This window comes from Haemorhous mexicanus, chromosome 38 (assembly GCF_027477595.1).
Source record: "Haemorhous mexicanus isolate bHaeMex1 chromosome 38, bHaeMex1.pri, whole genome shotgun sequence".
Taxonomy (NCBI): Eukaryota; Metazoa; Chordata; class Aves; order Passeriformes; family Fringillidae; genus Haemorhous; species Haemorhous mexicanus.
This window is the reverse complement of record NC_082378.1, coordinates 746,330-768,349: the sequence shown is the minus strand read 5'-3', so window position 1 is coordinate 768,349 and position 22,020 is coordinate 746,330. Positions and strand designations below refer to the sequence as shown.

Here is a 22,020-nt window from a genome sequence, read left to right as displayed (position 1 = left end):
AAATTATCAGTATTTTTACCTCCCAAATCGGCCAATTTTGACACAAAAATTTCAGATTTTTCCCCCCAGATTCACCTCTCTGGGCAGAAATATAATATTTTTAATAAAAATCAATGTTTTTGTCTCAAATTGGAAGATGTTTTACCTCAGAATTCGTAAGTTTTACCTCACAGTCCATGTGTCACCTGATTTATAGTATCTTTAATACACAAATCGGCCAATTTTGACTCAAAAATTTTGGTTTTTACCCCTCAAATTCACGTATCTTGGTATAAATTTTATTTTTTTAATAAAAATAGTCTTGTTTGCCTCAAATTCGAAGATTTTTACCTCAGAATTCGTGAGTTTTTACCTCACAATGCAGTTGTCACCCCAAAATTATCAGTATTTTTACCTCCCAAATCAGCCAATTTTGACCCAAAAATTTCAGATTTTACCCCCTAAACTCACGTCTCTGGAAAGAAATTTAATATTTTTAATAAAAATCGATGTTTTTGTCTCAAATTGGAAGATGTTTTACCTCAGAATTCGTAAGTTTTACCTCACAGTCCATGTGTCACCTGATTTATAGTATCTTTAATACCCAAATCGGCCAATTTTGACTCAAAAATTTTGGTTTTTACCCCTCAAATTCACGTATCTTGGTATAAAATTTATTTTTTTAATAAAAATAGTCTTTTTTGCCTCAAATTCGAAGATTTTTACCTGAGAATTCGTGAGTTTTTACCTCACAATGAAGTTGTCACCCCAAAATTATCAGTATTTTTACCTCCCAAATCGGCCAATTTTGACACAAAATCTTCAAATTTTTCCCCCCAGATTCACCTCTCTCGGCAGAAGTTTAATATTTTTAATAAAAATCGACTTTTTTGCCTCAAATCCGAAGATTTTTACCTCAGAATTCGCGAGTTTTTACCTCACAATTCCCAGGGAGCTCGCGTCAGCTCCTCTCCCAATTCCCGCCTTTTTTCCGGTTTGGCGCGCAGGGGACGCTGGGAAAGCGAGTCCGGAGGGGCCGAGGACCCAAAATCGGCGGATTTTGCCCCAAAAATTCTCGGTTTGGGTGAGAATCGAATGTTTTTAATAAAAATCGACTTTTTTGCCTCAAATCCGAAGATTTTTACCTCAGAATTCGCGAGTTTTTACCTCACAATTCCCCGGGCGCTCGCGTCAGCTCCTCTCCCAATTCCCGCCTTTTTTCCTGTTTGGCGCGCAGGGGACGCTGGGAAAGCGAGTCCGGAGGGGCCGAGGACCCAAAATCGGCGGATTTTGCCCCAAAAATTCTCGGTTTGGGTGAGAATCGAATGTTTTTAATAAAAATCGACTTTTTTGCCTCAAATCCGAAGATTTTTACCTCAGAATTCGCGAGTTTTTACCTCACAATTCCCCGGGCGCTCGCGTCAGCTCCTCTCCCAATTCCCGCCTTTTTTCCGGTTTGGCGCGCAGGGGACGCTGGGAAAGCGAGTCCGGAGGGGCCGAGGACCCAAAATCGGCGGATTTTGCCCCAAAAATTCTCGGTTTGGGTGAGAATCGAACGTTTTTAATAAAAATCGACTTTTTCACCTCCCATTCCAAGGTTTTTACCGCAGAGTTCGCGATTTTTTCTTTAAAATTATTGAGTTTTTCCATCAGAATTCACAAGCTTTTTCTCAGCATTATCAGGTTATTTACCTCCTAAAAGTGGCCGATTTTAACCCAAAATCTCGAATTTTACCCCTGAAATTCGCGGTTTGGGGTGAGAATCGAATGTTTATAATAAAAATCGACTTTTTCACCTCAGATTCTAAGGTTTTACCTACAGAATTTGTGACTTTTCCCCTCAGAATCCGCAAGGTTTTCACTCAGAAATATCAGGTTCTTTACCTCTTAAAATTGGCAGATTTTAACCCAAAATCTCAGATTTTACCTCTAAAATTTGCGGGTTTGGAGTGAAAATCGAACGTTTTTAACAAAAATCGACTTTTTTGTTCCAAATTCGCCGGTTTTCCCCTCAGAATTTGTCAGTTCTTACCTGACAATTAATGGGTTTTTGACCTCCCTCAATCAGCCGATTTTAACCAAAAATCTCAGATTTTACCCCTGAAATTTTCAGTTTTGGGTGGCAATCAAAGATTTTTTTAAAAAAATGCGGGATTGAATCTTAAAATCCCAAATTTTAACCCAAAATTACCTAATTTTAGCCCAAAATTCCCCTTTTTAACCCCCAAAATTCCCAATTTTACTTCTAAAAATCCCCATTTTACCCCAAAATCCCCAATTGTAACCCGTAATACCCAACGCTACCTCAAAATTCAAATTTTTACTCAAAACTACTCAAAAAATGCCCAATTTTAACAAAACCCCCAATTTTAACCCCAATATCAACATTTTTATTTCAAAAAATTCATATTTTACCCCGAATTTCCACACTTCTACCCCCAAAAATTCCCAGTTTTATTGAAAAATCACCATTTTAACTCCCAAATTCCCCATTTTTCCCAAAATTTCCAATTTTAACCCAGAGTTTCAAATTTTTTACACCCCAAATCCAAATTTTTACCCAAAATTTCAAATTTTTAGCCCCAAAATCACATTTTTACCCAAAATTTCAAATTTTTCCCCCCAAAATCCACATTTTTACCCAAAATTTCAAATTTTTCCCCCAAAATCCACATTTTACCCAAAATTTCAAATTTTTTACCCCCAAAATCCACATTTTTACCCAAAATTTCAATTTTTTTCCCCCCAAAATCCACATTTTTACCCAAAATTTCCAATTTTTTCCCCCCAAATCCACATTTTTACCCAAAATTTCAAATTTTTTTCCCCCCAAAATCCACATTTTTACCCAAAATTTCAAATTTTTTCCCCCCAAAATCCACATTTTTACCCAAAATTTCAAATTTTTCCCCCCAAAATCCACATTTTTACCCAAAATTTCAAATTTTTTCCCCCCAAAATCCACATTTCACCCAAAATTTCAAATTTTTCCTCCCAAAATCCACATTTTTACCCAAAATTTCAAATTTTTTACCCCCAAAATCCACATTTTTACCCAAATTTCCCATTTTTTACGCAAAATTTCCCATTTTTTACCCTAAAATTCCCCATTTTATACCAAACATCCCCTTGTTTTAACCCCTCCCACCCCAATTAACCCCTTAATTAATTAATTAACCCCAAACTTAAGAGCGGAAATTAACGATGGAACTTTAATTCATTTAATTAACAACAGAAATTAAGGAAAATTGTCAAAAATCGAGGGAAGAAACCTAAAATTTCCTTTTTTTGAGGGAAAATCTTCTCACTTTGGGGTCAGGGGTCACTCAGGGGTCACTCAGGGGTCACTCAGGGGTCACTCAGGGGTCACTCAGAGGTCACTCGGGGTCACTCGGGGTCACTCAGGGGTCACTCAGGGTCACTCAGGGGTCACTCAGGGGTCACTCAGGGTCACTCAGGGGTCACTCAGGGTCACTCAGGGGTCACTCAGGGGTCACTCAGGGGTCACTCAGGGGTCACTCAGGGTCACTCAGGGGTCACTCAGGGTCACTCAGAGGTCACTCAGGGGTCACTCAGAGGTCACTCAGGGGTCACTCAGGGGTCACTCAGGGGTCACTCAGGGGTCACTCAGGGTCACTCAGAGGTCACTCAGAGGTAACTCAGAGGTCACTCAGGGGTCACTCAGGGGTCACTCAGGGGTTACTCAGGGTCACTCAGGGTCACTCGGGGTCACTCAGGGTCACTCAGGGGTCACTCAGGGTCACTCAGAGGTAACTCAGAGGTCACTCAGGGGTCACTCAGGGTCACTCAGGGGTCACTCAGGGGTCACTCAGAGGTCACTCAGGGGTCACTCAGGGGTCACTCGGGCAGGTCGATGACCAGCTCGTCGTCGCCGTCCAGGGGGTCATCGCTGCCCTCCCCCTCCCCCTCCCCGGGGTCGCTCAGGAGGCGCCGCGGGAGCGTGGGGGGGATGGGGGGAGGGGCGGGGGGCGGGGCCAGGGCAGGCGGAGGGAGGGGCGAACCAGGGCCACGCCCACCTGACAGTCCTGCCCCTGCCCCGCCCCCACCAAAGGGCAGAGGGGGAGGGGCGGGAGGAGGCTGTGGGGGAGAGAGGGGGGAGGGGTCAGTGAGGAGTGACCACTGAGCGACCCCTCCCCTTTTAGCCCCTCCCCCTTTCAGTGACCCCCTCCCCTTTTAGCCCCTCCCCCTTTCAGTGACCCCTCCCATTTTAGCCCCTCCTCTTTCAGTGACCCCTCCCCTTTTAGCCCCTCCCCTTTTAGCCCTTCCCCCTTTCAGTGACCCCCTCCCCTTTTAGCCCCTGCCCTTCAGTGACTCCTCCCCTTTTAGCCCCTCCCCCTTTCAGTGACCCCTCCCCTTTTAGCCCCGCCCCTTTCAATGACCCCACCCCTTTTAGCCCCTCCCCTTTCAGTGAGCCCTCCCCTCCTTTTTAGCTCCTCCCCCATGACCCCTAGGGATGACCCCAACTGACCCCTCCCACTTTTGGCTCCTCCCCCAAAGCCCCCTTTCAGTGACCCCTCCCCCTTTCACTGACTCCTCCCCTTTAACTGGCCCCACCCCCTTTGCCCCTCCCCCACCACTGACTCCTCCCCCACCACTGACTCCTCCCCCTTTGCCCCTTTCCCAAAAGCCTCTGGCTGACCCCACCCCCTTTGGCCACACCCACTTTGTCCCCTCCCCCAAACACTCCTGTGTGACCCCTCCCCCTTTCAGTGACCCCTCCCCATTTCCCCCTCTCTCTTTAGCCCCGCCCCCTTTCAGTGACCCCTCCCCATCCGACCCCTTTGGCCCCACCCCCTTTAGGCCCCTCCCCCCGTACCTGCCCCCTCCGTGTCCCTTTGCTGCGCCGGGCGGGGGAGGGGCGTGGCCTGGCCCCGCCCTGCGAGGGGAGGGGCGGGAACTGCGCCGGGAAGGGGCTGTAGGGCGGCGACGCCATCTTGGGGGGAGGGGCAAAGGTTAAACCACACCCACTCTTCAAAAAAGGGGGTGGGGTTTAAAAAGAGGGAGGAGTTTGGGGTGGGGGAGGGGCACTCACCATGTAGGGGGAGGGGCCAAAGGCCGGGGGGGGAGGGGAGGGCGAGCGGCGCCTGTGGGGGGAAGGGAGAGCATTAGCCACGCCCAATTTGTGGCGGCCATCTTGGATTTTCACCCCCATGGGTGCAGCCATCTTGGATTTTGACCCCCATAATGGTGGCCATCTTGAATCCTACCCACACAGATGCTCCACCCACTTATGGGCGTGGCCACACCCACTCCAGTGTTTGCCATCTTGAAAATCCCACCTTCCTAATGGGCGTGGCCACATTGAAGCCACACCCACTTCTGGCAGCCATCTTGATGCCTTTCCCACAAGTGCAGCGGCCATTTTGAAGCTGCCTATACTTTAAGCCACACCCACAAATGGGAGTGGCCATCCTCATGCCCCACCCCCTCCCACCCGCCATTTTAAACCCCACCCACTCCCGGCAGCCATCTTGAACCCAGCCCCCCTCCATGACCCGCCATTTTAAAACCCCACCCAACCCTCAGGCGGCCATTTTGAAGCCACGCCCCCTCTGCCAACCATCTTAAAGCCACGCCCACATCCCGGCGGCCATCTTGGCTCCCTTTAACCCCTGCCTGACCTCTTGGCGGGCGTTGGCTCCGCCCCCTTGGCACCGTCCCCGTCGCTGTTGTCGGACGACGCCGTCGCCTCCGAGTCTGGGGAGGGGGAGGGGCCAATCAGAGGGGTGGGGCAGGGGCGGGGCCAGCCCCGGGAGTGACCTTTGACCCCGCCCACCACGAGGTACCTGAGGAATCATCGTCGACGTTTTCGTACTGGAGGAGCCGGTCCAGGAGGAAACTGAGGGGAAATGAGGAGAAATTGGGGAATTTGGGGAAAAAACTGAAAATAAAAATGAAAATAAAAATAGAAATTAAAAAAAAAATTAATATAATAAGAAAAGATTGGGAAATTTGAAGTAAAAATAAAAAAAAAGGAAATTAAAGCAAAAATTGAAAAAATAAATTGGAAAATTTGAAGGAAAAATGAAAATAAAAATTAAAACGAAAAGATAAAATTGGAAAACTTGAAGGAAAAATTAAGAAAAAGAATAAAAATGAAATAAAAAATAAAATAAGAAAATTAGGAATAAAAAATTCAAATTTGGGAAATTTAAAGGAAAAAAGGGAAAAAAAAGGATAAAAGAAGAATTTGAGAAATTTGGAACAAAAACAAAAAATGAAATTGGAAATAAACTTTAAAAAAGTATAAAAAAATAAAGCACAAAACAATAAAAATAAAAATTGGAAATTTTAAGGGAAAATAAAAACAAAAATAAAAACACAAAGAGAAAATTGGAATATTTGAAAGAAAAAAATAAAGAATAAAAAATTAATCAAAACTAAAAATAAAAAATATAATCAAAAATGAAAACTAGGAATTGGGAAATTTGAAGAGAAAATAAAAGTGATAAAAGAAAAAGGAAGAAAATGAAAATTTGAGAAATTTGATGCAAAAATAAAAATATGAAATAAAAATGAAATTGGAAATGAAAAGGAAAATAAATATAAAAATTTGAACATTTGAAAGAAAAAATAAAAATAAAAATAAATTTGAAAAGTGGAAATAAAACCAAAATAAAAGAAACCCCCAAAATAAAAATGGGGAATTAAGGGGAAAAAAACCCCAAAATTAAAATAAAATTCTTGAAAAATTGAGAATTTTGGGGGAGTGTTAAAGGAATTTGGGGTTTTAAAAGGGATTTTTGGGGTGAATTTGGGGGATTTTGGTACCTTTTATCCCGGGAGACTTTCAGCAGTTTGCGCTGGGCTCTCCTCAGCTCCTCCTGGAAACATTCCTGCTCCTGGGGGCGGAGCCAAAGGGTGGGTGGGGCCACTTTGGCCACACCCACCCACCGTGGGGGATGGGAAAACAACCCCTAAAACCTCAGCCCCAAAATCCTGGAGTTTCACCCCAAAATTCGCCTTTTTCCCTTTAAAATTCAACTTTTTTACCCCAAAAATTGACTTTTTTAATCCATTAAAATTCATTTTTTCCCCTAAAACTTGGCCCTTTTTTTCCCACCAAAATTTGGGGTTTTCCCCCTCAAAATTTGGCTTTTTTTACCACCAAAATTCAACTTTATCCCCGAAAATTTGAGGGATTTTTCGCCTAAAATTCAATTTTCCCCCCCAAAATTTCACATTTTTCCTTCCTAAATTTGACTTTTTCTCCCCGAAAATTCAAGTTTTACCCTCAAAATTTGGCTTTTTTCATCCTATAAAATTAATTCTTTCCCCTAAAATTTGGCCTTGGTTTGACACCAAAATTTGGGGGTTTCCCCCCAAATTTGGTTTTTTTACCCCTCAAAATTTGGCTTTTTTATCCACAAAATTCAACTTTCCCCCCTAAAACTCAGGGATTTTTCGCCTAAAATTCAATTTTTTCCCCCTAAATTTCCTCATTTTTCCTTCCTAAATTTGGCTTCTTTTCCTCAAAAAAATCTGAATTATTTCCTTCCTAAATTTGAATTCCCCCCCCCCCAAAATTCAACTTTTTCCATCAAAATTTGCCTTTTTTCCTCCAAAATTCGAGCTTTTTAATCCTTACATTTCACCTTTTTACCCCCTAAAATATACTTTTTTTAACCCTGAAAATTCACCTTTTTGCCCCAAAATTTGGCCTTTTCCCCCCTAAAATTCAGTATTTTTCCCTTCATAATTTGGGAGTTTTATTCCTTAATTTTCAGCTGTCTACCCCTAAAATTTGGCCATTTTTTAACCTCAAAATTCAGCTTTTATCCCCCAAATTTAGCATTTTTCCCCCAAACCCCCCAATTTACCCCCAAAATTCAAAATCTCCCCTCCAACTTTCAATTTCACCCCAGAATTTTCAATTTTTTCCCCTCAAACTTTTAACTTTTTCCCTCAATTTTTGAATTTTCCCCTCAAATTTCCCCATTTTCCCCTCACCCCCCCCCCCCCCGGACCCCCCGGGCTCCCCTCACGTTAAGCCCCGCCCCTTTCCCTTCCCGCCCTTTCTCGGCCACGCCCTTCACGTCGGGCCCCGCCCCTCACGTAGAGCAGCAGCTTCAGGCGCCGTTTCAGGGCCCGGCAGCGCCGTTTGTAGCCGCCGACATCGCCCTCGCTCGCTCCGTTCATGGCGGACAAGCCCCGCCCTTCCCGTCGCTCCTCATTGGTTGCTAGGTTCCCGCGCCGCCGCCTGATTGGGTGGCGATGCGGAAATCCCGCCTGCCGCTTCCGGGTTCTCCTCCGAGCGTGATTGAGTAGGCGGGGCAAGTCCCGCCTGTTGCTATCGCTGATTGGTTAAGCTTTAAAAATACTATTTTCCTATTGGATGCTCTTAATGTCAATCACCGCCACGCCGTTTTCCTCCTCTTTCTCGTTGCTATTGGTTCAGCAGCTTTGTCCCACCTTTTCCTGCTTCTTATTGGCTGTTGGGGCATTAAAACAGGTTCTGATTGGCTGCAGAGGTTGCCGCTCATTCTATCACTTTTTTTCCGCCTCCGTCCCACTCCTGTTGGTCAGCGCTTCTAAACGTCGATTCTGATTGGCTTGTCATGCTGTCGCTCATTTACATCCTGCCTTTTCCTCGCCTCCATTGGTTGAATGACTTCCGGCTTTACAGCGCCTTCTCCTCATTGGTCCTGGGTCTCAAGTCCCGCCCCGCTGTCTTTTATCTCAATCCTCATTGGCTGCCGCTCTGAGGGCTCAAAAATGGCGGCGGCGGCGGCGCCGAGCGGCTGCGAACGGTACCGGGAGGGGGGAGGGGAAGCACCGGAGACCCCCTGGGGCCCCGCCCTGAAGTGGCCACGCCCCCGTGGTGACCACGCCCTGCTTGACCACGCCCTTTTTTCCTCCACAGGGCGCCGGATTGGGGCGAGGCCGAAAACGCATGCGCGGAGCTAGAAGGGGGCGTGGCCAGTGGGGACCACGCCCTGTGCGTGACGCCCCTTAGCGGAGAGATGGAAGGGCGGGAAAATGGCGGGAAAAGCGAGGGAAATGGCGGGAAAAATGAGGGAAAAGGCGGGAAAAGTAGGCGGGAGGAGGAAGAGGAGGAAGAGGAGAGGGAAATTGGGGTGAAAAAGGGGGAAAACGGGGAAAAAATGGAGGAAAATGGAGGAAAAATGGGGAAAATGGAGAGTGAGGAAGAGGAGGAGGGAGAGGAGAGGAAGGAAAATGGGGAAAATTTAGGGAAAAATGGGAAAAATGAGGGGGAAAAGGGGGAAATTGGGAGTGAGGAGGAAGAGGAGGTGAAGAAAATTGGGGTGAAAAAGGGGAAAAATGAGGAAAAATTGGGGGAAATTGGGGAGAAAAAGGGGAAAATGGAGAGTGAGGAAGAGGAGGAAGAGGAGGAGGAAGAGGAGAGGAGGAAGATTGGGGTGAAAAAAGGAAAAAATGGGGAAAAATCTGTGAAAAATGAGGGGAAAATGGGGAAATTTGGGGTAAAAAGGAGGAAAATTGAGAGTGAGGAGGAGGAGGAGGAAGATGAGGAAGAGGAGAGGAAGAAAAATGAGGTGAAAAAAGGAAAAATCGGGGAAAAATCTGGGAAAAATGGGGCAAAAAAGGGGAAAATGGAGAGTGAGGAAGAGGAAGATGAGGATGAGGAGGAGGAGGAGGATGAGAGGAGAAAAATTGGGGTGAAAAAGGGGAAAAAAGAGGAAAAAATGGGGAAAATTGGGGTAAAAAGGAGGAAAATTGAGAGTGAGGAAGAGGAGGAGGAAGATGAGGAGGAGGAGAAGAGGAAAATTGGGGGGAAAAATGGGGGGAAATGGGGGAAAACAGAGGAAAAAATGGGAAAAATTGGGGCAAAAAAGGGGAAAATGGAGAGTGAGGAAGAGGAGGAGGAAGATGAAGATGAAGACGAGGAAGAAACGAGGAAAATTGGGGTGAAAAAGGGGAAAAAAGAGGAAAAAATGGGGAAAATTGGGGCAAAAAGGAAGAAAATTGAGAGTGAGGAAGAGGAGGAGGAAGATGAGGAGGAGGAAGATGAGGAGGAGAGGAAGAAAAATGGGGTGAAAAAAGGAAAAAATGGGGGAAAATCTGGGAGAAAGGAGGAAAAAATGGGAAAAAATGGGGCAAAAAGGAAGAAAATTGAAAGTGAGGAAGAGGAGGATGAAGATGAGGAAGAGGAAGAGGAGGAGAGGAGGAAGATTGGGGTGAAAAAGGGAAAAATTGGGGAAAAACCTGGGAAAAATGAGAAAAAAATGGGGGAAAATGGGGCAAAAAAGGGCAAAATGGAGAGTGAGGAAGAGGAGGAGGAAGATGAGGAGGAGGAAGATCCAGGTGGGAAAAATGGGAGGAAAATGGGGAAAAATGGGGAAAAAATAGGAAAAAAGGAGCAAAAAATGGGAAAAAATGAGGCCAAAAAAGGCAAAATGGAGAGTGAGGAAGAGGAGGAGGAAGATGAGGAGGAGGAGGAGGAAGAGGAAGATTCAGACTGGGAAAATATGAGGAAAAAAGGGAGAAAAATGGGGAAAAAAACCCAAAAAACGGCCAAAAATGGGGCCAAAAAAGCCAAAATTGAGAGTGAGGAAGAAGAGGAGGATGAAGATGAGGAAGATGAGGAGGAAGAGGAAGATTCAGACCGGGAAAATAAGGGGAAAAACGGGAAAAAAAAGGTGAAAAAACCCCAAAAAATGGCCAAAAATGGGGCTAAAAAAGGGAAATTTGAGAGTGAGGAAGAGGAGGAGGAAGAGGAGGAGGAAGAAAAAGCCCAAAAAGCCCCGAAAATGCCCCAAAAATCCCCGAAAATCGCCCAGAATTCCTCGGGCTCGGATTCGGAGGATTTGCCGCTGGCGAAATGGGCGGAAAAAACGGCAAAAACGGGAAAAGGAGGAAGAGGAGGAGAGGAGGAAGAGCAGGAGGAGGAGGAGGAAGGGCGAGGAGGAGGAAGAGGAAGAGTGGTGGAGGCGCGGGAAGGTGAAAATTGGGGGGAAATCGGGGGATTTTGGGAAAATTTGGGAATTTTGGGGGGAAAATTGGGGAAAATTTGGGTTTTTTAAAGAAATTTTGGGGGTTTTTGGGGGTAAATTTGAGGGAAATTTTGGATTTTTGGGGGAAAATTTGGGAATTTTGGGAAAATTTTGGAGGTTTTTGGGGGGAAATTGGGGGAATTTGGGAAAAATTTGGATTTTGGGGGGTAATTTTGGGGTTTGGGAGAATTTTTGGGGGGAAATTGGGGAATTTTGGGAAAATTTTTTGGTTTTTGGGAGGAAAATTGGAGACTTTTGGGAAAATTTTGGGATTTTGAGGAAATTTTGGGGGAGTTTGGGAAAATTTTGGGAAAATTTAGAAATTTTGAGGGAATATTTTTGAGGAAATTTGGGGGAAATTTCTGATTTTGGGGGAAATTTTTTGCTTTTTTTGGGAGAAATTTGGGGAATTTTTGAAGGTTTTGGAGTTTTGGAAAAATTTTGGGAAATTTGGGGAGATTTTTTGGGATTTTTGGGAAAATTTTGGATTTTTTTGAGGGGTAATTGGGGAATTTTTGGGAAAACTTGGGAGAAAATTTGGGAAAATTTAGGGGGAAAAATTTTTGGTATTTTCAGGGAGAATTTGGGAGGAAATTTTTGAAATTTGGGAACATTCTGAATTTTTGGGGGGAATTTTTGGTTTTTTTTAGGGAGATATGTGGGAATTTGGGAGAAATTTTTGGGATTTCTTGGGAAAATTTGGTGGAATTTTGGGAAATTTGGGAAAATTTTGGAATTTTTTCGGGAAAGTTTTTGAATCTTTGGGGAAAAGTTGGGAGTTTTGGGGAAATTTCGGATTTTTGGGGAAATTTTGGGATTTTTGGAGAAAATTTGGGGGGAAATTTGAGTTTTTGGGGGAAATATTGGGAATTCTATGGGGAAAAAAATGGAAATTTTATTGGGGGGGATTTTGGGGAGGAATTGGGGGGAAAATTGGAGATTTTGGGAAAATTTTGGGGGGAATTTTGGGATTTGGGAAGAATTTGGGGGGAAATTTGGGGATTTTTGGGGGTATTTGATGCATTTTGAGGGGGTTTGGGCAGAATTTGGGGTGAAATTTTGACGGAATTCTTTGGAAGTTTCGGATTTTTTGGGGATTTTGGTCAAAATTTTGTGATTTTTGATGAATTTTGTGGCGATTTCAGGGAATATTAGTGGGATTTGATAAAATTTAGGAGAAATTTTTGAGTTTTCCCAATTTTCCCCAATCCCACAAATCCTTCCCCACCCCTCCCCAAAATTCCCGCCATTTTCCCTCAGTTTCGCGCCAAAACTGATGAGGGGGCGTGGTTTAGCCAATCCCCGCCCCCTCAGCGCAAACCCCGCCCCCAGGACCCGCCGGAAGTGGCGCGGCTGAAGCGATACCTCCGAGCCGCTGGGGGGCGCCCTAACTACAAGCAGCTCTTCCGGAAGTGCCGCAGCCGCCGCGAGGTGCTGGAGGCGCTCAGGGGAGCCCTGCGGGACCTCGGGCTCCGCGGTACCGCCAAGTTTGGGGTGAAATCCGGGGAATTTGGGGCTTGTCGGGGGATTTGGGGGTTTTTTTTGGAAGTTTGGGGGGTTTGGGGTGGATTTGAGGGGGTTTGGGGGCTGAGGTGGGCCCGGCTCGGGGTGGAACTCGATGGTACCTGAGGGAATTTGGGGAATTTGGGGAATTTTAAAGAATTTTTTTTTGGGAATTAAGGGGAAAATTGTAAATTTATGAGGGGATTTTGGGAAAAATTGGGAATTTTGGGGGCTTCTGAGGAATTTTGGGGTGGATTTGAGGGGGTTTTTGGGGCTGAGGTGGGCCCGGAGCCGGACGGAACTCGATGGTACCTGAGGGGATTTGGGGAATTTGGGGAATTTTAAAGAATTTTTTTTGGGGAATTAAGGGGAAAATTGTAAATTTGTGAGGGGATTTTTGGAAAAATTGAGAATTTGAGGGGTTTTGTGGAATTTTGGGGGGTTTGGGGTGGATTTGAGGGGGTTTTGGGGGGGGTTTGGGGACTGAGGTGGAATCGGAGCCGGGCGGAACTCGATGGTACCTGAGGGAATTTGGGGAATTTAAAGAATTTTTTTTGGGAATTTTGGAAAAATTGTGAATTTATGAGGGGATTTTTGGAAAAATTGAGAATTTGGGAGGTTTTGAGGAATTTTGGGAGGTTTGGGGTGGATTTGAGGGGGTTTTTGGGGCTGAGGTGGGCCCGGAGCCGGACGGAACTCGATGGTACCTGAGGGGATTTGGGGAATTTGGGGAATTTTAAAGAATTTTTTTTTGGGAATTAAGGGGAAAATTGTAAATTTATGAGGGGATTTTGGGAAAAATTGGGAATTTTGAGGGCTTCTGAGGAATTTTGGGGTGGATTTGAGGGGGTTTTTGGGGCTGAGGTGGGCCCGGCGCGGGGCGGAACTCGATGGTACCTGAGGGGATTTTGGGAATTTGGGGAATTTTAAAGAATTTTTTTGGGGGAATTAAGGGGAAAATTGTAAATTTAGGAGGGGATTTTGGGAAAAATTGGGAATTTTGGGGGCTTCTGAGGAATTTTGGGGTGGATTTGAGGGGGTTTTTAGGGGGGGGTTAGGGGCTGAGGTGGAATCAAAGCCGGGCGGAACTCGATGGTACCTGAGGGGATTTGGGGAATTTTAAAGAATTTTTTGGGGGAATTTTGGGAAAAATTGTGAATTTATGAGGGGATTTTTGGAAAAATTGAGAATTTGGGGGGTTTCTGAGGAATTTTGGGGGGATTTTGATGAATTTGAGGAATTTTGAGTGGAAATTTGAGGAAATTTTCAAAGGAAATTTTTGATTTTTGAGGAGATTTTGATGGAATTTTGGGCGAAATTCGGGGATTTTGAGGTGATTTTGGTGGAATTTTGGGATTTTTCTGGAATTTTTTGGTGGATTTTGGTGAAATTTTTGGAGTTTTGGGGAGAATTTTGGGGATTTCAAGGGGAATTTTGGTGGAATTTTCATCTTTTGGGAGGAAATTTGGGGGAATTTTGGGATTTTTGGGCAGAATTTCAGGATTTCGAGGGGGATTCTGGTGGGATTTTGGGTCTATTTGGGGATTCTGAAGAGATTTTGGGGAGAATTTTGGAATTTTTGAGTGGAATTTGGGGATTTTTAGGGGAATTTTTGTGGAATTTTTGGGTTTTTGGATGGAATTTTGGGTCTGTTTCAGAACTTTTGGGCCGATTTTGAGATTTTGGGTGGAATTTTGGGACTCTGGTGGAATTTTGGGAGAATTTTTCGGATTTTGTGGGGGATTTTGGGTGCAATTTTAAGATATTGAAGATTTTTTGGGGAGAATTTTGGGATTTTGGGGAATTTCGGATGAAATTTTAGAGGGAACTTCGGGAATTTTGGGGGGATTTTAGAGAATTCAAGGAATTTGGGGATTTTGGGTGGAATTTTGCTGGAATTTGGGTTTTGAGGGGGAAGATCGGGGATTTTGGGGGGAATTTTGGGGATGTTTGAGTGGAATTTTTTTGGATTTTAAGGGGAATTTTTGCGGAATTTTGGGGTGTTTTGGACGGAATTTCGGGGGGATTTCAGGGAATTCTTGGGATTTGGGGGATTTTGGGTGGATTTTGGGTGGATTTTGGCCTTTTCCAGGCGCTCCCTCCCTGGCCCGCTGCCGCCGCCTCGGCCGACGCCGCGAGGAAAAAGCCGAACTCGCCGCCCTCGACGCCTCCAACATTTTACCAGGTTAAAAAAAAAAAACCCCCAAACCCCCAAATTTCCCCAAATTCACCATTTTTAACCTCTTCCCTTCCCCCCACAGCGAGATCCCGGCGGAGAAACGCCGAAAATGCCCCAAAATCGGCGCCGGCGTCGCCCCTCCCCCCCCCCGGATTGGTCGCGGCTCCGCGGCGTCGTCAGCTCCGACAGCGACTGAGGGGATTTGGACTTTTCGGGGGGAATTCTCGGGGTTTTGGGGGTTTTACAAAATAAAGATGTTGTTGTAAAAATGGGTGGTGGAAAGTCGCCAAAATCGACGCAAAAATTGGCCAAAAATCGATGTAAAATTGTCTAAATTCGGCTCAAAAATCAACCCGAAATGGGGCGAAAAAATTGCCCCGAAAAATCCCAAAAATCGCCCCAAAAATCGCCCCAAAAATGGCCCTAAAAATCCCCAAAAATTGCCCCAAAAAATCCCAAAAATCTCCCCAAAAATCACCCCAAAAATCCCAAAAAGTCGCCCCAAAAGTTGCCCCAAAAATCACTCCAGAAACTCCCCAAAATCAGCCCCCAAATCCCCAAAAATTGCCCCAGATGACCCCAAAATTTGTCCCAAAAATTGCTCCAAAAATCACCCCAAAAATCCCCAAAAGTCACCTCAAAAATTCCCCAAAATCACCTCAAAATTTGTCCCAAAAATCCCCAAAAATTGTCTCAACAATGACCCCAAAAAACCCCAAAATTGCCTCAAAAATCCTCAAAAATGTTTCTAAAAATCTCCATTAATATCACCAAAAACACTCTAAAAAACCCAAAAAAATCACCCCTAAAATCCCCCCAAAAATTCACAAAAATCCCCAAAAATCACCCCAAAAATAGCCCTAAAAATCCCCCAAAAATCCCCCCAAATAACCCCAAAAATCTCCCAAAATTTGTCCCAAAAATCCCCAAAATTGCCTCAAAAATCCCCCCCAAAATCACTCCAGAAACCACAGAATGGGGCAAAAAAATCTCCCCAAAAATCGCCAGAAAAAGGCCAAAAATCGCCCCAAAAATCCTCACAAGTCACCCCCAAAATCCCCCAAAATGACCCAAAACGCCCCCGAACCCCTTTAGAACCCTCTAGAACCCCTCAAACTCCTATAGAACCCTCTAGAAGCCCTATAGAACCCCCCAAACCCCTATAGAACCCTCTAGAACCCCTATAGAACCCTCTAGAACCCCTTTAGAACCCTCTATAACCATCTAGAACCCTTTAGAACCATCTAGAACCCCCTCAAATCCCTTTAGAAACCCCCAACCCCTCTAGAACCCTCTATAACCCCTATAGAACCCCCCAAACCCCTATAGAACCCTCTAGAACCCCCATAGAACCCTCTAGAACCCCCCAAAGCCCTTTAGAACCCTCTAGAACCCCTATAGAACCCCTATAGAACCCCTATAGAACCCCTCAAACCCCTTTAGAACCCCCCAAACCCCTCTAGAACCCTCTAGCACACCCCCAAATCCATACAGAACCTTCTAGAACCCCACAGAACCCTATAGAACCCTATAGAACCCCCCAAACCCCTCTAGAACCCCTCTAGAACCCCCCCCCGAACCCCTAAAGGACCCTATGGAACCCCTGTAGAACCTTCTAGAACCCTATAGAACCCTATAGAACACTAAAGGACCCTATGGAACCCCCACAGAACATTCTAGAACCCCCAAAACCCCTATAGAACCCTATGGAACCCCCACAGAACCTTCTAGAACCCTTCAGAACCCCTATAGAACCCTATGGAACCCCTACAGAACCTTCTAGAACCCTTCAGAACCCTAAAGGACCCTATGGAACCCCTACAGAACCTTCTAGAACCCTATGGAACCCTAAAGGACCCTATGGAACCCCCTCAGAACCTTCTAGAACCCTTCAGAACCCTTAAGGACCCTATGGAACCCCCGCAGAACCTTCTAGAACCCTTCAGAACCCTATAGAACCCCTTAAGGACCCTCTGGAACCCCCACAGAACTTTCTAGAACCCTATAGAACCCTAAAGGCCCCTATGGAACCCCCACAGAACCTTCTAGAACCCTTCAGAACCCCTATAGAACCCTATGGAACCCCCACAGAACCTTCTAGAACCCTATAGAACCCTATGGAACCCCTACAGAACCTTCTAGGACCCTATAGAACCCTAAAGGACCCTATGGAACCGCTGTAGAACCTTCTAGAACCCTTCAGAACCCCTTAAGGCCCCTCTGGAACCCCCACAGAACCTTCTAGAACCCTTCAGAACCCTATAGAACCCCTCCAGGACCGTATGGAACCCCCACAGAACCTTCTAGAACCCCACAGAACCCCTTAAGGACCCTATGGAACCCCCCCGGAACCTTCTAAAACCCTATAGAACCCTATAGAACCCTATGGAACCCCCACAGAACCTTCTAGAACCCTTCAGAACCCCTATAGAACCCTATGGAACCCCCGCAGAACCTTCTAGAACCCCACAGAACCCTATAGAACCCTATGGAACCCCTGTAGAACCTTCTAGAACCCTATAGAACCCTATAGAACCCTATGGAACCCCTGTAGAACCTTCTAGAACCCTATAGAACCCCTAAAGGACCCTATGGAACCCCCTCAGAACCTTCTAGAACCCCACAGAACCCTATAGCACCCTATGGAACCCCCTCAGAACCCCCCCAACCCCCCCAGGACCCCTTAAGCCCCGCCCCCCGCCCCTCTGGCACCACCCCCCATCCCCTATAGGCTCCCCCGAAGGGCCCCGCCCAGCCGCGGTGACGTCAGGGGGCGGGGCCTGGCCCGGCCGGAAAGGTCAGGGCTATAAATAGCGGGGGGCGCCGATAGGGCAGGTAAGGGGGGATGGGGACACCCGGGGGGGGTGTGGGGACACCTGGGGGGTGTGGGGGACACCTGGGGACACCTGGGGGGTGTGGGGGACACCTGGGGATGTAGGGGACACCTGGGGCTATAGGGGACACCTGGGGGGTAGGGGACACCTGGGGGGGATAGGGGACACCTGGGGGGTGTGAGGGACACCTGGGGACACCTGGGGGTGTAGGGGACACCTGGGGGTATGGGGGACACTGGGGGGTGTAGGGGACACCTGGGGGGTGTGGGGGACACCTGGGGGGGTGTGGGGACACCTGGGGGGTGTGGGGGACACCTGGGGGGTGTAGGGGACACCTGGGGGGGGTAGGGGACACCTGGGGGGTATGGGGGACACTGGGGGGTGTAGGGGACACCTGGGGGGTGTGGGGGACACCTGGGGGGGTGTGGGGACACCTGGGGGGTGTGGGGGACACCTGGGGGGGTGTGGGGACACCTGGGGGGTGTAGGGGACACCTGGGGGGTGTGGGGGACACCTGGGGGGTGTGGGGGACACCTGGGGGGTGTAGGGACACCTGGGGGGTATGGGGGACACCTGGGGGGTATTGGGGGGTGTGGGGGACACCTGGGGGGGGTAGGGGACACCTGGGGGGGGTAGGGGACACCTGGGGGGTGTATGGGGGACACCTGGGGGGTGTAGGGGACACCTGGGGACACCTGGGGGGGGTAGGGGACACCTGGGGGGGTGTGGGGACACCTGGGGGGGTATGGGGGACACCTGGGGACACATGGGAGTGTAGGGGACACCTGGGGGGGTGTAGGAGACACCTGGGGGGTTTAGGGGACAGCTGGGGACACCTGGGGGGGTTTAGGGGACAGAGCCCTGCAAAGGGGTGGGGGAGGGGATTCTATAGGGGACGGGAACCCAGGGAAGGTAGGGGAGGGGCTCTGTCAGGACCTTGTCGTGTCCAGTGTCCACTCCGTGTCCACTCTGTGTCCACCCCACTGTCCACTCCCACTCTCCAGTGTCCACTCCCTGTCCACTCCGGTGTCCACTCCAGTGTCCACTCCTCATTCCCACTGTCCACTCCCTGTCCACTCCCACTGTCCACTCCCACTCTCCACTGTCCACCCCACTGTCCCCTCCCTGTCCACTCCATATCCATGCCCACTGACCACTCCCTGTCCACCCCACTGTCCACTCCAGTGTCCACTCTGTGTCCACTCCCTGTCCACTCCAGTGTCCACTCCTCATTCCCACTGTCCACTCCCTGTCCACTCTGTGTCCACTGTGTCTACCCCACTGTCCACCCCACTGTCCACCCCACTGTCCCCTCCCTGTCCACTCCCGGTCCACTCCCACTCTCCAGTGTCCCCTCCTTGCCCACTCCTCTGTCCACTCCAGTGTCCACTCCTCATTCCCACTGTCCGCTCCCTGTCCACCACACTGTCCCCTCCCACTCTCCAGTGTCCACTCCGTGTCCACCCCACTGTTCCCTCCCTGTCCCCTCCCTGTCCACTCTGTGTCCACTCCCTGTCCCCCCCACTGTCCACTCCCTGTCCACTCTGTCCACCCCACTGTCCCCTCCCTGTCCACTCCCTGTCCCCCCTACTGTTCACTCCCTGTCCACCGCACTGTCCACTCCCACTCTCCAGTGTCCACCCCATTGTCCACCCCACTGTCCACTCCCTGTCCACTCTGTGTCCACTCCAGTGTCCACTCCTCATTCCCACTGTCCACTTCGTGTCCACCCCACTGTCCACTCCAGTGTCCACTCCTCATTCCCACTGTCCACTCTGTGTCCACTTCCACTGTCCAGTGTCCACCCCACTGTCCACCCCACTGTCCACTCTGTGTCCACTCCACTGTCCACTCCCTGTCCACTCCCTGTCCACTCTGTGTCCACTCCTCATTCCCACTGTCCACTCTGTGTCAACTTCCACTGTCCACTGTCCACTCCCTGTCCACTCCGTGTCCACCCCACTGTCCACCCCACTGTCCACTCCAGTGTCCACCCCACTGTCCACTCTGTGTCCACTCCCTGTCCACCCCACTGTCCACCCCACTGTCCACCACACTGTCCAGTCCCTGTCCACTCCAGTGTCCACTCCTTATTCCCACTGTCCACTCCAGTGTCCACTCTGTGTCCATTCTGTGTCCACTCTGTGTCCATTCCCACTGTCCACTCCACTGTCCACCCCACTGTCCACTCCCTGTCCACTCCCTGTCCACTCGGTGTCCCCTCCGTGTCCCCGCAGGTCCCCCCCGTGTCCCCATGGCCGCGCTGGACATTGTCCGAGCGGGCGGCCGCGGCCTGGATCGCCGCCTGGACCGCGTGTCGGGCCAGGCGCTGCTGGCCGGGCTGCGGGCGGCCGGAGCCGTGTCCGAGCCCGAGGTGGCCGCGCTCGGCCGGCCGGACAGCGGGGGCTGGGCGCGGCGACTCCGCGCTCTGGCCGCGGCCAAGGGCGACCGGACGTGCCGGGCGCTGCTGACCGTCCTGGAGGGGCTGGAGGGGCCGCCCCGGCCGGGGCCCTTCGGTGAGCGAGTCACTCAGGGGTCACTCAGGGGTCACTCAGGGGTCACTCAGGGGTCACTCAGGGGTCACTCATTGATCATTTACAGGTCACTCAGGGTCACTCAGGGGTCACTCAGGGGTCACTCAGAGGTCACTCAGGGGTCACTCAGGGGTCACTCAGAGGTCACTCAGGGTCACTCAGGGGTCACTCAGGGGTCACTCAGGGTCACTCAGGGTCACTCAGGGGTCACTCAGGGTCACTCAGGGGTCACTCAGGGGTCACTCAGGGTCACTCAGGGGTCACTCTGGGGTCACTCAGGGGTCACTCAGGGTCACTCAGGGTCACTCCGGGGTCACTCAGGGGTCACTCAGGGGTCACTCAGGGTCACTCAGGGTCACTCAGGGGTCACTCAGAGGTCACTCAGGGGTCACTCAGTGGTCACTCAGGGGTCACTCAGGGGTCACTCAGGGGTCACTCAGGGTCACTCAGTGGTCACTCAGGGTCACTCAGGGGTCACTCAGGGTCACTCAGGGTCACTCAGGGGTCACTCTGGGTCACTCTGGGCTCATTTTTCCCGTTTTTCCCCTTTCTGGCAGATTTTTACGACCCCCAGCGCGACTCCGCCCCCGCGCACCGCTGGGACTGCGCCTGCTGCCACCCCGAGGAGGAGGAGGAGGGAGCCAGGGGCCGGGAGGAAGGCCCCGAGGAGGAGGAGGAGGAGGGAGAGCCCAAAAATGAGGAAGAAAACCCCGAGGAGGAGGAGGGAGAACCCAAAAATGACGATGAAGGCCCCGAGGATGATGAAGGTGGAGGTGATGAAGGTCCCGAGGATGAAGGTGGAGGTGATGAAGGCCCTGGTGATGATGAAGGTGGAGGTGATGAAGGTCCCGAGGATGAAGATGGAGGTGATGAAGGCCCTGGTGATGATGAAGGTGGAGGTGATGAAGGTCCCGATGAAGATGACGGCCCTGAGGATGATGAAGGTGGAGGTGATGAAGGCCCTGGTGATGATGATGAAGGTGGAGGAGGGGATGAAGATTAAAGGGAGGGGCTGAGGAGGAGGAGGAGGAGGGAGCCGGGAGGAAGGCCCCGAGGAGGAGGAGGAGGGAGGAGAGACCAAAAATGACGATGAAGGCCCCGAGGATGCTGAAGGTGATGAAGGCCCCGAGGATGATGAAGGTGGAGGTGATGAAGGCCCCGAGGATGCTGAAGGTGATGAAGGCCCCGAGGATGATGAAGGTGGAGGTGATGAAGGCCCCGAGGATGATGAAGGTGGAGGTGATGAAGGCCCCGAGGATGATGAAGGTGATGAAGGCCCCGAGGATGATGAAGGTGGAGGAGGGGATGAAGATTAAAGGGAGGGGCTGAGGAGGAGGAGGAGGGTGGGGAGGAAGGTGATGGTGGTGATGATGATGATGAAGAATTTTGGGTCAAAAAAAGCCCAAATTGGAGCTTTGGACCTCCATGAGGATGATGATGAGGATGAAGATGAAGATGAGGAGGAATTTTGGGTCAAAAAATGCCCAAAATGGACCCTTGGTCCTCCATCATGATGAAGATGAAGATGGTCTCCATGATGATGATGAAGATGAAGAATTTTGGGTCAAAAAAAGCCCAAATTTGGAGCTTTGGTCATGATGATGAAGATGATGAAGATGATGAAGAATTTTGGGTCAAAAAAAGCCCAAATTGGATCTTTGGGCCTTCATGAAGATGAGGATGAAGATGAAGATGGTCTCCATGAAGATGATGAAGATGAGGAGGAATTTTGGGTCAAAAAAGGCCCAAATTGGGCCCTTGGTTGTGATGATGAAGATGATGATGAAGATGAAGAATTTTGAGTCAAAAAAAGCCCAAATTGGATCTTTGGTCCTCCATGAAGATGAGGATGAGGATGAAGATGAAGATGGTCTCCATGATGGTGATGATGATGAAGATGAGGAGAAATTTTGGGTCAAAAAAAGCCCAAATTGGGCCCTTGTCCCACCCCCACCCCCCTCTGGAGCCTTCCTCCCTCCCCTCCTCCCCCTCACCCC

The 22,020-nt window shown here is 49.0% G+C and overlaps 3 protein-coding genes across 12 annotated transcripts; 2 read left to right on the top strand and 1 right to left on the bottom strand.

The window, feature by feature from the left end:
• Nucleotides 1-3,164: 3,164 nt before the first annotated feature.
• INO80E (INO80 complex subunit E) lies at nt 3,165-8,657 on the bottom strand. Of its 4 annotated transcripts, XM_059872827.1 has the most exons (9): nt 8,056-8,657; nt 6,772-6,842; nt 5,787-5,881; nt 5,622-5,697; nt 5,033-5,084; nt 4,817-4,933; nt 3,815-4,077; nt 3,558-3,579; nt 3,165-3,355 (listed from the first exon to the last, which is right to left on the bottom strand). In XM_059872827.1, exons 1-7 carry the CDS (start codon nt 8,137-8,139, stop codon nt 3,838-3,840), a joined length of 735 nt encoding a protein of 244 aa, XP_059728810.1. In that variant the 5' UTR covers nt 8,140-8,657; the 3' UTR covers nt 3,165-3,355; nt 3,558-3,579; nt 3,815-3,837. The 4 variants fall into 4 exon arrangements, with proteins under 4 accessions (XP_059728810.1, XP_059728809.1, XP_059728808.1 ...); XM_059872826.1 differs by having other exon boundaries at nt 3,165-3,579; XM_059872825.1 differs by having other exon boundaries at nt 3,165-4,077; nt 8,056-8,654.
• LOC132341337 (ABC transporter F family member 4-like) lies at nt 8,630-14,924 on the top strand. 3 transcript variants are annotated; one of them, XR_009490154.1, is made up of 5 exons: nt 8,630-8,750; nt 8,864-10,920; nt 12,306-12,450; nt 14,569-14,661; nt 14,738-14,786. XR_009490154.1 is itself a non-coding variant. In XM_059872824.1 (4 exons), the coding sequence occupies exons 1-4, from the start codon at nt 8,716-8,718 to the stop codon at nt 14,905-14,907; spliced, it is 2,355 nt and encodes a 784-aa protein (XP_059728807.1). In that variant the 5' UTR covers nt 8,630-8,715; the 3' UTR covers nt 14,908-14,924. The 3 variants fall into 3 exon arrangements, 1 of the variants encoding a protein (XP_059728807.1); XR_009490155.1 differs by lacking the exon at nt 14,738-14,786 and having other exon boundaries at nt 12,306-12,467; XM_059872824.1 differs by lacking the exon at nt 12,306-12,450 and having other exon boundaries at nt 14,738-14,924.
• Nucleotides 14,925-17,431: 2,507 nt separating this feature from the next.
• LOC132341345 (S-antigen protein-like) lies at nt 17,432-21,871 on the top strand. 5 transcript variants are annotated; one of them, XM_059872837.1, is made up of 5 exons: nt 17,432-17,490; nt 19,727-20,005; nt 20,581-20,790; nt 20,884-20,931; nt 21,119-21,871. In XM_059872837.1, the coding sequence occupies exons 2-5, from the start codon at nt 19,744-19,746 to the stop codon at nt 21,337-21,339; spliced, it is 741 nt and encodes a 246-aa protein (XP_059728820.1). In that variant the 5' UTR covers nt 17,432-17,490; nt 19,727-19,743; the 3' UTR covers nt 21,340-21,871. The 5 variants fall into 5 exon arrangements, with proteins under 5 accessions (XP_059728820.1, XP_059728819.1, XP_059728823.1 ...); XM_059872836.1 differs by having other exon boundaries at nt 20,581-20,820; nt 20,884-20,973; nt 21,137-21,871; XM_059872840.1 differs by lacking the exon at nt 20,884-20,931 and having other exon boundaries at nt 21,197-21,871.
• The last annotated feature ends 149 nt before the right edge of the window (nt 21,872-22,020 follow it).

What these genes read in the sequence shown, in the direction of transcription:
- LOC132341345 (XM_059872836.1), top strand. Translation starts at nt 19,744, where the DNA reads ATGGCCGCGCTGGACATTGTCCGAGCGGGCGGCCGCGGCCTGGATCGC. An exon ending in TGAAGGTCCCGAGGATGAAG is followed by an intron (nt 20,821 to 20,883) that starts GTGGAGGTGATG and finishes CCGAGGATGAAG; the next exon opens with ATGGAGGTGATGAAGGCCCT. An exon ending in TGAGGATGATGAAGGTGGAG is followed by an intron (nt 20,974 to 21,136) that starts GTGATGAAGGCC and finishes AGGATGCTGAAG; the next exon opens with GTGATGAAGGCCCCGAGGAT.
- INO80E (XM_059872826.1), bottom strand. Translation starts at nt 8,139, where the DNA reads ATGAACGGAGCGAGCGAGGGCGATGTCGGCGGCTACAAACGGCGCTGC. An exon ending in AAAGTCTCCCGGGATAAAAG is followed by an intron (nt 5,882 to 6,771) that starts GTACCAAAATCC and finishes TTTTATTTTCAG; the next exon opens with TTTTTTCCCCAAATTCCCCA. An exon ending in CGTCGACGATGATTCCTCAG is followed by an intron (nt 5,698 to 5,786) that starts GTACCTCGTGGT and finishes CCCCCTCCCCAG; the next exon opens with ACTCGGAGGCGACGGCGTCG.
- LOC132341337 (XM_059872824.1), top strand. Translation starts at nt 8,716, where the DNA reads ATGGCGGCGGCGGCGGCGCCGAGCGGCTGCGAACG. An exon ending in AGTGGTGGAGGCGCGGGAAG is followed by an intron (nt 10,921 to 14,568) that starts GTGAAAATTGGG and finishes GGCCTTTTCCAG; the next exon opens with GCGCTCCCTCCCTGGCCCGC. An exon ending in CGCCTCCAACATTTTACCAG is followed by an intron (nt 14,662 to 14,737) that starts GTTAAAAAAAAA and finishes TTCCCCCCACAG; the next exon opens with CGAGATCCCGGCGGAGAAAC.